Genomic DNA, 13089 nt, shown 5'->3' with positions numbered 1-13089 from the left:
TCAGCCATCTAACAACACTTTCTGAAGTCTTCCCATTTTATTTCTTATTTTTAGCTTGCTGCTGCCGCCTTCTAGGACATGGCTCGTGCTCTGTCTTCGTGTGGAGTGAGTGGGCAACAAGTACAGTTTATGCAAAATGGTTATCATGACTGGTGCAAAGGCTTAATAAGAATACTACATAATATAGGAAACAGTGAATTGAGCATTGAGGAATTTCAGTCAAATAATTTAATAACACTATAATTAATTTGCCTTATTACAAACACTTGAATTGTTGTAATTCCTTCCTTTTTTGTGCAATATTCTTAGGGGTAATATGCAGCCCAAAATACTGTATATTTACTCTTAAAGCAACACAAGGTAAATTCCAAACCATATTACATACTTTAGAGCATTGTCCAATTTAAAATGCTATGACTTTTTCCAATTCAACCTTATCACAAGCATACGTATTTTAGAGATACTACTGCTTTACAGACACCATTGGAAATGCTTTTTGATAAAATATTTACTTAATTTTCATTTGATATATACTTCAAAGTCCATTCTAGCTTTTGAGTAATACATTCAAATGACATGATTCGGTGTTGTTACAATCCCCCATTTTCCCCCTCAATAGTGCAAATGTTTTGCGAAACCTGTCTGGCAGCCGATTTCATGACACTAGCTGGCTTGGTTGAAAACGAACTGATCTCTAGGACATGTTCCAGTTATAAAACATGCTCATATTGGCAAAGTTACTGAAATTACTTAAATGCTATTACAATGTACAGTAAACAATTCTTTGACAAACTCCCATACCAGAATATATGAAACCATAGGCTCATGTTAACGTTTTAAGGTAGACATCAAAAGTGCATCCTTTCACAGATGTCCAACAATAATAAATAATAATCATATTCTACATGTTTTAAGTATTCTTAATGAACATTTGTTTTGTTTAAAAAAGATGTGACACATACCTTAAAAAAAACATGAAGATAACCCTTTTCCATGATATACTGCAGTGACAAAAACTCTAGTACAAAACCTGTATGCAAAATTATAAACTCTAATACAATAATCTTGATACGAGTACATATTTAAGTACCCTGCTGCATTCATCTTCCCCCAAAGTCCTTAGACAATTGTATAAAGTGATTGTAGGTTCTTTCTAAAAAGTGTCGGTGCATTTTCCCCCATATGGCGTGAAAGCGTATGTGACCTGATTGTGTGTTCATTGGACATAGATATGTACCAACATTGGCTTCACTTAAGAACAGAAAATATAACCTGTTCAACAGATTACCCTTCCCCATTTCCAGTCTTGATATGCAGTTTGTAAACCGATAATGGTTCAGAGCTGACCTGAGTGTTTGTCATCCAGCTCACTGTCTTCACAGGAGTGTCTTACATTTAAGTATTTACTTCCAGAGAGAAATTAAGACACTAATCATAATATCAGTGATAGAAGAGTGTTGTCCTGCTCATCTTCTCTGTGCGGCATCTTGTTGAACAGACATGATGCTCTGTTTTAACTTCTTCGTGAACAGGTGACTGGCTCTTCCACAGTACGTATTTGTGGTGGCCTGTAGCGACGCTTCCAGCGGCTGAAGCAGTGAGGTCTCCATGTCCTCACCAAATGTGTACTGTGATGAAGGGAAAAGTGTGCAGGTATTATATTTTTGATTTCAGAATAAACAGCAGATTTTATTACAGCTTTTTACATATGGTTATGTGTCTTTAATTAGGTCTTCTCCTAATCCTAACATTACTCAAGAAAGACTCAAAATCAAGCAGAGGTGTGCGTTTTTATGCCTGTTGCCTGCTGTGACAGCCATGATTGTATAATAACTGTATTCAAATAACAAGAATTAAGTGCCACATTTATCATTGTCACTTCAAGACAATATCATTCTGCATTTGATTAATAACTGTCAATTCAAAGTGTGTTTGGGTGATGAATATCTGTTACCACAACTATACAAGAATGGGCTCAGTAGGGCGTAACAGCATTGGTGAATTCTAACAGCTGCAGCATTCCAGATATGCTTCATTATTGGATGCTTTTGTGTCACCAAGTGAACAGCAGAGATAAAAACGTCCAGCTCTTCAGCCAGTTAATATAAGCAACCAAAGCTTTTGTCACATACAGTATGTAAATAAGGATGCAGGCCTCTTGTTTTTGTATTGAAGTACACCATTCATTTACTTCTTGAGTAAATAAGAGGAAATCACAATTTTATAGCATCTCATTTGACTCCAGTTTGGCCAAGCATTAGGTAACTCAAAGCACACTTTCTTTATTATCTTTCATATACTGCACCAGGCAATAAAACACCATTAACAGCCTCCTATTGATTTTAATGTGGATGCTGGTGCGTTGTCCACACAGCCATCATGATGTCTCAAACTAGCATCAGCACTAAACATTTTACAACTCTTCTGTGGGCATGGCTGCGTAATGGTAGTGCCCTTTATTACAAGCTCCTCTGCTGGCTGGGAGAGCCTCCCTTGGGAGCAAAGCTGACTAAGGAGCTCTTGGTGGGATGGAAATGAGAGTTTCCTCCAGAATTGCCTGCTCCAGGCTTTAGGATGCTGTCCTCAAAGGACTGAGTGGGAACAAAGTGGGAGGGGGCCTGAGGAGCTGGAGCAACAGGAAGCACTGATAAAAGCTTCTACAAAATATAGCAAGCTTATGACAACAAAGGATGAAATGCTCTTCAGTAAGACCAGGCTATTTTCTAATGAGCTAATTTTACAACAAAGCCCTGTATCTTACTTTTATATAACTAATACAGGACACATGTTATGATGATGACTAATGACAAACCACAGGACTTCTCCGCCTCCTAAAATCAGAAGTCTGTTATGTGCTGTCTGGGATGCTGTATGCGTGTTTGTGCTGTCGGAGAGACTGAGACTGAGTGCCCCATAATGAAGCCCGCTCGTTTACTTAATGGCTGAGAACATTGCCCGCACTGATAGTGGCCAGGCTGAGCCCTGTGGAGGTAATGGATGGAGACCAGCTAATGAAGCTTCCCTTACTCCCCTGATTGCTGCCTGCATGTTGACCGGTGCGCTGAAAACAACAAGAGCAGATCGAAGGCGAGCCCGCCAGCACAGCAGTGAGAGAGCTCTCCGGCTGGCTTGCTCGCTCACTGATGACTGATGTGTAGTGGACTTTTAAGCTATGAAAGCTGAAACGCATTAATAACGCATAGTAAATTTGACAGATGTCATTCGTTTTTTATTCAAAGTTCTGTGTTCATTTTGAAGTGCCAGTAATGCACTGGCAGTGCTCTGTAAGGCATCATACCAACGTAAGGATGCTACAATTTTGAAAATGTTTAGTTTACAGAATGTGTAAAGAGACAGCCAGAACTCACCAGCTGTTCCAAGTGGAACAGGCCTCATACAAACCCAAGAGGAGGATAGTCAAAGGATGAGGATGGTGATTCTATATTTTTCTTATTATCAACAACAAAACAACAATGAATTGCTCCCACTAACAAATATTGCCTGTGTCCCAATTCTGATACAGCTTACACCTCTGTGCCCTTGACAACTTAAATTGTTGTCCAAAAACCTTTAAAAGCACATCAGTGAGCAACACAGTTTCAATGGCTGACATGTTTCTTCACTTATTAACTCTAGTTCTTCACTTGATTTTAGTTGACAACATTTAAAGCAAGCATTCCAGTGGTCAAAGCAGGGTGGAGCTGATTTGTCTGGTTTGGGAGAGCCAAGACAGGATGGAAAGGTTTAACAGGATATTGATTAGGCACTGGTGGAAGGAAGCATCTATGAGAGAAAAGCAATGGCCTGGAGTGCCTATTGATAATGTAATGACAAGAAAATGGTTCTCCAAATAGTCTGGTCTACCTACACAACTGCCCTCTAAAGAAACAGAGGCACCAGAAAGAAAGTCAATAAAAATGATTGCTCCTTAATAGAATAAACAAAGCTTTTTAAAACTTTACTTCTCCTTACATTATGTTATCCAGTTAGCTGTGTCTGGAACTCTTAACAACATTTTTGGATGAATAAATATATTCAATTCAGGAATCTTTTACAAGACATGGTGATTGTTAACAAATATTGTTTTTCTATTTCACTGTAGGGGCTCAGAGAAACCACAGACTTCTAGTTTCTACCTTTTGGATGGCCTCATAGACGGCTCGAAATGCAGGCTGCTTGTCATCATGGTAAACTCCCCTGTTACCGTGGAGAATGAAGACACCTTCCTGATCAGCCTGTTGACAGTTGCTGCCATAGATACAGTGGTCTGGACGGTAGTTCCACTGGCAGGGGAACACATATAGGCTTTCTGTAACACAGCAAGAGACATGACTGGATTGATTAGAATTGTAAATAACTGGGTTACAAACCCTCAAAGGTTTGTTTATTTGATGGTAAATGTCCAAAACAACAAACGTCTATAGTGAAGCCTCGTTTGTGTAAAGAAACTAGCGTAACATTCAAGACTAAAAATAATGATGTATATGTGATAGCACAAACCTGGGTTATGGTAAAATATGATATTAAGAAGGTCCTGGTCACCCCAGGTGATATTGAGTTTATACTTCTGGAGAAGGGGCATCAGAATTTCCTCCCACTTCAGTGCAACTATTGTCATGTCATTCTAGAAGAAAAAAATACAGCAATCAAAAGAGCATTTATATCATTTTGCATCAGGAAATCATAACTCTGCAATTCTGGAAAAATAATTCCTTTTGTCAAACACTTCACATCAACTCAAATTAACTGTTTTTCAGAAATTACAAGAGTGACCTCAGCTGGTCAATCTTGGTGCTACAGCTACTAATAATAATTTCATAATAATAATAATTTCAGACTTGGACATAATACAACTTATATTTTAGATGGTTCACATCTGCTTAATACCTCTTGCCTTCATAGGTGAACACTTAACCTTAGTTTTAATGTCACAATGGCCATCATGCTACACAGGTAATATATTAAATTGGCAACGATACATAGCAACAGCTGAAAGAAGTTATCATGCTGCAAAAAACTCGCAAGAAAAAGATATTCTACGTGCACATTACCTTAAAGGATTTCTCCCTGAGGCGCGTCATGTTCATGAGCATGACCCCTGAGTTGATTCCTGTCTTGCCATAGTAAGGATGGCGGGCAAAACGGTTGTACCAGCCAATGCGTGGCTCCTCGTGCTCTGGAGCCATGGCAGCTAAATGGCTCGATTTGAACTGAGAAAAAAGGGCCCAGATGTCCTCTACTGGCTGCAAAAAAATTATATCTGTGTCCACATAGAGCAAAGAATCCACCTCCTTTAGGATGAGCTGGAAAACCGACCACAATAAAACATATGAGTACATTTTGCAAATGTGTAATTGTTACAAGTTATACGCATGAAGGATAACTTTAAACGTACTGGCAGGAAGAGCCTCTGAGAGGCACACGGTTTGAAGAGCTTCTTCCACTCCTTCACATTCTCCTTGGGGAAAGTGATGGGGTAGATGGTGAAGTTAAACTTGGTCTGAACAGTCCTGGGCCAGGAGTCCAGCTTTAAGAAAACATAAGCACAAATAAAAATAAAAATATCCACATATTGTATGCATTGTAAGATAAAAACTATGCATCTCAGCCTTTGGGCCCAAAAAAATGACAACAGCTGTGTAAAAATAAGGCTTTACTGTAAAAATATCCATGCATTCAGAATGGCAGACTGTTTCTCAAACATGCCATGAGCTTGCTTGCAGAATTTTTGCAATAGTTGCAAGAATGCTTTCTTAATGTGATTCTGTATATGCCAGTTGACAATGGCATCAGCCATCATTGACACAGATTTAATCACAAATGGGCCATTGCTTTAGGAAACTGTACAACCAGAAAATGAATACACAACTACAGTACATACAAGTTCTGGTGTCGTTGGGAAGACACTTACAGCATTTCTGAAGTGGTCATGTAGATCATCCTCTGCAAAGATGTAAAAGTGCAGAGGCTTTTTACTGAGGAGAACAGCAGACTTCAACATGGTAAGAGTCTCCTCTAGCCTGGGGCCACAGGCCACCACAGCCAGGTGACTTCTCTCATCACTATGTCCCTTGATTGCAGAGCCTGACCTCTCTCTAAGAGCCAAGACAAAGTGAAAATGAATCAGTAATTAACCCTGGTTGTTATTGGCACGGATACACAAGTGCAGGAGAGAAAAAAGTAATGAAGATATCAGCAGGCTCAGCTGACTGGTGCTTAGCCCTGTAGGGTTGGAACTGGTATTAGGTTTAATGAAAGGACCACTTTGACAGTTTTCAATCATATCTCTGTATACATGTCATAGTATGGCAAGCCTACATACACAATTATAATTGACAAAATTATTTTCATTTCAAGTTATCCCACAAAACGGCATCTGATTAGGTTATTAAAGTGTAACAAGACAGATTCAAGAAAGCCCCAATACCTCAATTATCATTCTCTCTGCAAAAACTTGCAGAGAAAAACTCCACCTATGACTGCATTGTGTAGAGTAGAGATGATAAAAAAAGTACAATAGACATTAAAATGTAGAAGTATTTGTACTCCAAATTACTACAGCCTCTGGGTATTAATGATGATTATAATGGCTTTACACTAACAACTCAAAGTGTTGTCACTAAATTGTCAACATGTTTGATTTCTGAGAACTGCTTGTACTATGACTTCAAAAACTCAAGAGTAGTTTCAAGGTAGGAGTGCAGGATCAGGCTGAGCATTTACTCTGGACTATGAACCTAGGAAGTAGGTGAAAGTTGTGAGTTATAAATAACAGTGGTATCTATTTATAGAGATGCACACCAAATCAGTCATACCTAAGAGATGAATCCAATAAGCAGTTCACTCCACAAACATCAGCAGGTAGTCTCCAATATGGATTCCAGTAAGAAACTGACAGTGATTTACACCTGACAGAATAAAAACATGATCTTTTGCATCCTCAACGTTAAATCTCTTGGACATCAGACATATTTTGGAATTAGATCTGCATCTACGAGTTAGTTGTTTAACAGGTGGCCGTCCTATAAATCCAGCCAAAAGCTAACGAGGCACAGAATTAGCTAGCTAGTTGGCGAGCAGTAGCTAACGTTAAAGGTAAATCAATTATTTAGCTAGCTAGCTGACAGGTGGTAGCTTTTAGAATTATACAAGAAAGTCATTAGTAATTTTTAACACATAAAGTTATATACTTTCGGTGTAAAACAGCACAATGAATACGCTGGCTATATGTTCAATTAAATTATTATCAGCCTGGTAACGTTAACTAGCTAAATTAACCGGTTAACGTTACGTGCCATTGACGTCAGCAATTAACGGTAACGTTTCAACTGCAACATTAACGTTATTATTTTAGTCCAATTTAACAGTCACGCTAGCTTCAGAGCAACTGCAAATGTATGTAAAGCTAACCACTAGCTAAGTTACTAGCTAACGTTCTCAGTAATTACATGAAATCAACGCTAACCCAACTACCTGTCATGCTCTTCTTCGCGGTCTAGAAGGCCTGTCAGTCCTGGCGTTTTCCTGAGAAGGTGCCCATAGTCATGACTGCGCCTGTCGGGTATTCCCTGTTCTTTCAGGTTCCAGTCGTCTCTGTCCTCCAAGGTGGAGGCGAGTTGATTGAACACATACAACAGAGAAAAGAAGGTGAAGACCATGCACAGGAGAAATGCTTGAAGATAGCATCGCATTTTGCGTTTCAAGTTTTATGCGCTAACGGAACATTTTTGTTGATCTCATCTACCATCTGATGACGTGCTACCAGCTAGTAACAATCTATCTCGAAAATCAAGTCAGAAGCTAGAGCCGAAGAGCACAGTCAGTTGGTGTTTACAGTTTACCGCCCCACCCACATCGGTTAACGTTACACGTGTTTCGTTTGATCAACCAATTCTCCAACCAAAGTTTACAGTGTGTGTACAGCTGATACATCCATGGTGTACAGTAGACAGCCAGGTAACGTTAGCTAACAAAAATTCAAAGCTTGGTGCATAATTACATGTATCATTAATATTGTGTCACACAAGATGGGGACACAGGGTCAAACATTCTGGTAGATGGTTGAGAAAGTGACTCATCTTATATAGCCCAAATCCCACCTGCTAAAGGCAAATTAGTTAAAAATGAGGATTGTGGAAGTGGTGTAAATACAACCAGACCCCTGCCGGGTAAAAGTAACGTTACAGAATTTTCAGCAATGTATACTTTTAAAATTGATGGATGTGTAAAGTCAAATTTTAAAAAGTTTAATTTTGTAGTAGCTGTTGTTTAACCTACAACAATGCATCTTCTTCTTTTTTTATAATTGAGCACATATTTAGTTTGTAGTGAATAAAAAGTACAAAGTTTCCCTCTGAAATGCTGTGAGGTATAAGTAGAAAGTAGCAGTTGGAAATACCCAAGTACCTCAAGCAATACTAACAGTATGTACAATATGTGAGTAAATGTAATACTTTCCATCATTGCGTTTAGGGACTTCCTTTTAACCATAAGTTAAATACCAAGTCAATAGCCTTTTCATGTCTTCTTCTTCCTCCTTCATGGAACATATCAGTCATGATATAAAAAAGCCAAAGGTTGTTAACACATTCAAAAATACAATCTATTAGCTGTGGAGATGCAATAGAAAATCATTGAGGAAAATAGTTTTGTTCCAGTAAAGCAACTTTTAAGAAATCCATGTTTTACAAACTGTTCCGGTTTGTATTGAAAAATGAAAAACATATCCAAGTATCTACAACTTATTTTATTTAACATTATTTTACAATATAAACCATTCTATAGATTAAATCATGCTCAACTCTACCAAATGAATGAGAAGCATACTTAGAATAATTATTCAATATTGTTTCTTAAAATGTTAGTTAAAAAATGATTGCATCCAATGGCATAAAATGAGAGCCGGATAAGGCTATTAACCAACAGTGTTATGGTTTACTGAAAATGACAGTGTGACAAGTGGAAATAATGCTAAAATGATTTTATGAACATAGGATGCCATTAAGTGCAAATAATGATAACAAAATTCAAAGATAAACTACAATTCTGAGATGACTTCTTCCTATTTTCTTTCATAATGTATCATTTATTCGGTGCAGCAAAAACCAACTCAGTGTGATGCTTATGTAACACTGAGGTGTTAAAACACAAGTGACCACAACACGTGGCACACTTCCACCAACATTCAGGATTTAATGCTACGGTTCCTTTTTCAGTTCATCATGACAGATCTTGCTGCAACAGTTCTTTGAGTTGAGCATACAGCATACGTCCTGACTCCTGAATTCTTTATCATTATGGGAAGGCAGTGAAAAATACAGTCCCAAAGGAAGTGAATGCTATCATATTGGCATGTATAGTATTATTAATGCATGTTGAAGTTTAATCTCTAGTCGAGGCTGTTGAGAGTGCAGAAGAATGGGTTGTGCTGACTGGGAGTGTGAAAGTTAGTGAGTCTCTCCATTAACCGGCGAGCCTTCCCCGCGGGGCGAAGAGCATCTGGAGACCCCTCGTTCAGTGTTATCAGAGCTTGAGCCACTTTGGCTGTGTTGGTCTGCTGAGGCAGCACTTGTTGAAGTGGACGTGGGTTTGGCTTTCTCCTTAAAGTCTGTGATTATTACAGTCAAGTCTCCAACTGTGACCTCTAGATGTTGGGCGCTGCTCCGGTCTATGTTTTTTAACCTGGGCCTGGTGAGGAGACAAACAGAGACAAACAAATGGATTTGAAAACTGCTTAGCTGATACAAAATATGTTAGTGGTGGCAAAGATCAAAGACCACCGAATATGAATAGCTATCCTGCTATTTCCTTTGAAAACATTAATTTATTACCTTATCTTTTTATAGCTTTTCTTTTTTAGTGTTAGTTCTTTATCACTCTTGTCTTTCTCCGATTTTTCTTTCTTCTCCTTTTTGGGGAGTGTGGGTGGTGCAAACTGCTGATTTGCTTGCTGTGCAACCAGCTGAGAAACCGGCCGTGGTTTTCTGAAAGAGACAAAACAAGTTATTAGCCTTATAGCTACATTTATATTACTGTAAGTAGGGTGAGCATGTGGTTTGCACTGCTGAACTGTGTAACAATTCAATATTACCAGGTGGAACAGGGGGCCTCAACAATTACTTAAATTGGAAAATCCTGACTGAATGTTAACTCTCCAAAACTCCTTAAAACTCTAATAAAAAGTTAAGGATAGGTTTCAGGATTGTTCAAGGCCATCTTAAAATAGTAATCAGCTTCCCATATGTGCACTGAAACAGGTTTTGCTTGCTGGAATCATTCCTCCTGGCCGTGAAGAGATCTATTCCGAAAGCCAATTCCAACGTAAGTGATGGAGAACAAAATCCACAGTGCTTTTTCTGTGTAAAATTACATTCTAAAGTTTATCTGAAGTTAAGATGAAGTTGCAGCAGTCTGGGTTTATAAAATGAAGTGGGTATCTTCATAAGTTAGTCTATTAAGTATGAAATGTCCTCTTCCTGTTTCTCCAAACAGTGTTTGCTTGATGAGCTGTAGTGGAGGTATAGTTAATATAAAAGAGGGAATTTCACACTAAAAGCAACACTAACTTTGGACAGGATAAATTATTATATCAAACAAATCAAATCAATGTCCATATGTGCACCTGACTACTGTTTTAAGACCAACTTGAACATTTGTAAACATATCCTTTGAACACATGCAAAAATGTCCTCTGCATTCTGCCACTGCAGCACTATATTTAACAAGAGCACTGATGAGCTTGGCAATTTAGGCCCATAATAGGCACAAGCAAGATCACTTTCTTCAACAAAAGTTTTTTGTTTTCTTAATGCATGCATGTCATAGTCCAAAAAAAACAAAACAATGGATGGTATTGGTATGGTTGTGTAATTGTGTACAAAACTGTAAGCTGGTGCAAGTTGATTGTTACAATCTTTATGGAAAGACCAACAGATCACATCACAGCACTGACGCAGTTGAAATTTCTCTCTTTTTCTTCTCTTACTTTCATCATTTAAAGTTTCAAATTTTCCTAATTTCAATTTTTACTACTTCTCATTTTGTTTCAGGAGCATTGGTGAAAAGTTTCACAAGGACTTCCCTTCATTTTTGGTCAGATATGCTATGGGCCTCACTGGTACTGAAGTCTATGCTAATTCAAGACTGGCAGACTGGGATACATAAAGTGATCAGGTCTGCACAAGATCTTTTGAGATATTCATAACACCACTGTGCAGTTAAAACTGCCCAGAAATGAATAAATAGAGGATTAATAAATAGAGGTAGGCCCTATTTTCCCCAGGAGATGCCTTCACAGACCTACCTCTTTGCCACCCGCTAGCTGTGAGTTACCTTTTTCCTCTTTTTATACACCTTTCCTGGATAGGCTGTGATGTAGTCATAATTCTTTTTATAATTATGATACCCGGTATGATCTATCCTATCATCTAGTCTATATACACAATGTTTCACTTCCGGGATTGCTCCGGTGCCGCCGGAAATTCCGCCTGATGTCCCTCATTTAGGCCAGATATACGTTGCCTTGGGCTTTCTTTGTGTTGGCATTCTAAACTCTGGTGGATGAGGACTATGGTTAACTGCTCCTCAGATCTCTGCAGGGTAAATCCAGACAGCTAGCTAGACTATCGGTCCAGTCTGAGTTTTCTGTTGCACGACTAAAACAACCTCCACCAAAACAAGTTCCTTCCCGAGGCTGTTTTGCAGAGGCGTCGTTGCTCCGTACGGAGCTTAGCGCCACCCAAGACAATTTAAGAAATGCCAATAAACCAGAGCACGTTTTTCTCCCATCCCGGAATGCTGTGTGGACTCTCCAGACCTTTCTCCCCAGAACTGTGGAGGAAGGTCTGGCAAAGCGAGACTACTCTCATCACTCAGTTGCCAGTTCATTAGATCCCCTAGCTAAAACTGATGTAGTCTAATACCTGCCCTGCAATAAACCCTACCTTTATCATGTTAAGTTTTAAAGAGGTGTTTACTCAACTCTATGGTAATTTTGGAGGCTGTGGATTGTGATTGTTAATTGTAGTTTTTACCCAGATGTGTTCTGTTCAGCCAAGTGTTGAGCTGTATTTACTGCATTTACCCCCACATTGAGTTATTCATTTTCTATGTTTTCAAAGGCTTCTCGCCAGTATCAGGGATTTATCTCTAGTGGGGAAATGCTTATTTCTGTTTCCCTTAAAACTTGTCAAATTATTTAAATTCCCAGAATTTCCCAACACAAGGATGACCTCATGGTAGTGTAACGTATAGCCCTGACTACTCTCAAAAAACCATAAAGTTCAATCAACAACTATCTAAAACATTTTCAACAAAAACTGAACATTAAACCCGTCATGAAGGTAATATTTTATTGCAGGGCTGTTGTCGATAGATGTACCTTAATATCCTGCAACCGAGTATACTTTTTATCGTACAATTAAAATAGTTCTGCAGTGCTATGTTCCTTAAAAAAAATAACAGCTGCAGTTATTCTTACCGAGTTGACGTCCCCTTCCTGACATCACACATCGTGCACTTGAACGCCTCAGCGGTGTTCCTGAATGTGCAGACGCTACAGTCCCAGTACCCATCGTCGGCGGAGGGCTTCGATTGCCGCTTTGGCCTTCAGACAAAAACAAAACAAAACCACTGTGATAACGCCACAATTTAAATGAGCGCAATGCTTTCAAAGAAACCCCGTTAGGTGAAGATTACCAGAACAGGAAAGACACTGCTCTAAAGTTCTTTTCTGCTCAGGAGTCAGTCTTTGAGGAAAAGGGAGCTTTCAGCTCACACAGGCAGTTGCCCCATATTAAACCAGCAGCCAGCCGCCATGAACACTTCAGTAAAACAGCTCCATCCATTGACCGAGCTTTCTGTTCTCAAACGGCCCGATAAAGTCTTCTTTCATAGAAACTAGCGACATGTGTTACCTTGTAGGGCTTTTCTTGTCTCCCATTTTACGAAACTTCGACTCACTGGAGTTAAAAAGGACCTATGTTACAGGTGAAAAACGTATTTAGCCTGCTACTCAGCTGTCGTGGAAACTCCTGTCGAAGGGCGGTCACGTGACACGGGTTCACCCAATCACCTTTAATGTAATCACAA

The 13089-nt window shown here is 39.0% G+C and overlaps 2 protein-coding genes across 3 annotated transcripts; both read right to left on the bottom strand.

Annotated features, from left to right (window-relative positions):
* Positions 1-632: 632 nt before the first annotated feature.
* On the bottom strand, positions 633-7971 carry gxylt1a (glucoside xylosyltransferase 1a). Of its 2 annotated transcripts, XM_028586216.1 has the most exons (8): positions 7474-7971; positions 6816-6908; positions 5912-6095; positions 5396-5527; positions 5052-5303; positions 4501-4624; positions 4137-4309; positions 633-1628 (listed from the first exon to the last, which is right to left on the bottom strand). In XM_028586216.1, the coding sequence occupies exons 1-8, from the start codon at positions 7689-7691 to the stop codon at positions 1467-1469; spliced, it is 1338 nt and encodes a 445-aa protein (XP_028442017.1). In that variant the 5' UTR covers positions 7692-7971; the 3' UTR covers positions 633-1466. The 2 variants fall into 2 exon arrangements, with proteins under 2 accessions (XP_028442017.1, XP_028442018.1); XM_028586217.1 differs by lacking the exon at positions 6816-6908 and having other exon boundaries at positions 7474-7967.
* A 1459-nt stretch (positions 7972-9430) lies between these two features.
* On the bottom strand, positions 9431-13082 carry LOC114560310 (YY1-associated factor 2). Its single transcript, XM_028585607.1, has 4 exons — positions 12915-13082; positions 12479-12604; positions 9831-9983; positions 9431-9687 (listed from the first exon to the last, which is right to left on the bottom strand). The coding sequence occupies exons 1-4, from the start codon at positions 12938-12940 to the stop codon at positions 9447-9449; spliced, it is 546 nt and encodes a 181-aa protein (XP_028441408.1). The 5' UTR covers positions 12941-13082; the 3' UTR covers positions 9431-9446.
* Between the last annotated feature and the right edge of the window lie 7 nt (positions 13083-13089).

Source organism: Perca flavescens, chromosome 8 (genome assembly GCF_004354835.1).
Source record: "Perca flavescens isolate YP-PL-M2 chromosome 8, PFLA_1.0, whole genome shotgun sequence".
Classification (NCBI taxonomy): domain Eukaryota; kingdom Metazoa; phylum Chordata; class Actinopteri; order Perciformes; family Percidae; genus Perca; species Perca flavescens.
Note: the sequence above shows the minus strand (reverse complement) of the source record. Positions and strands in the feature narration are given on the sequence as shown.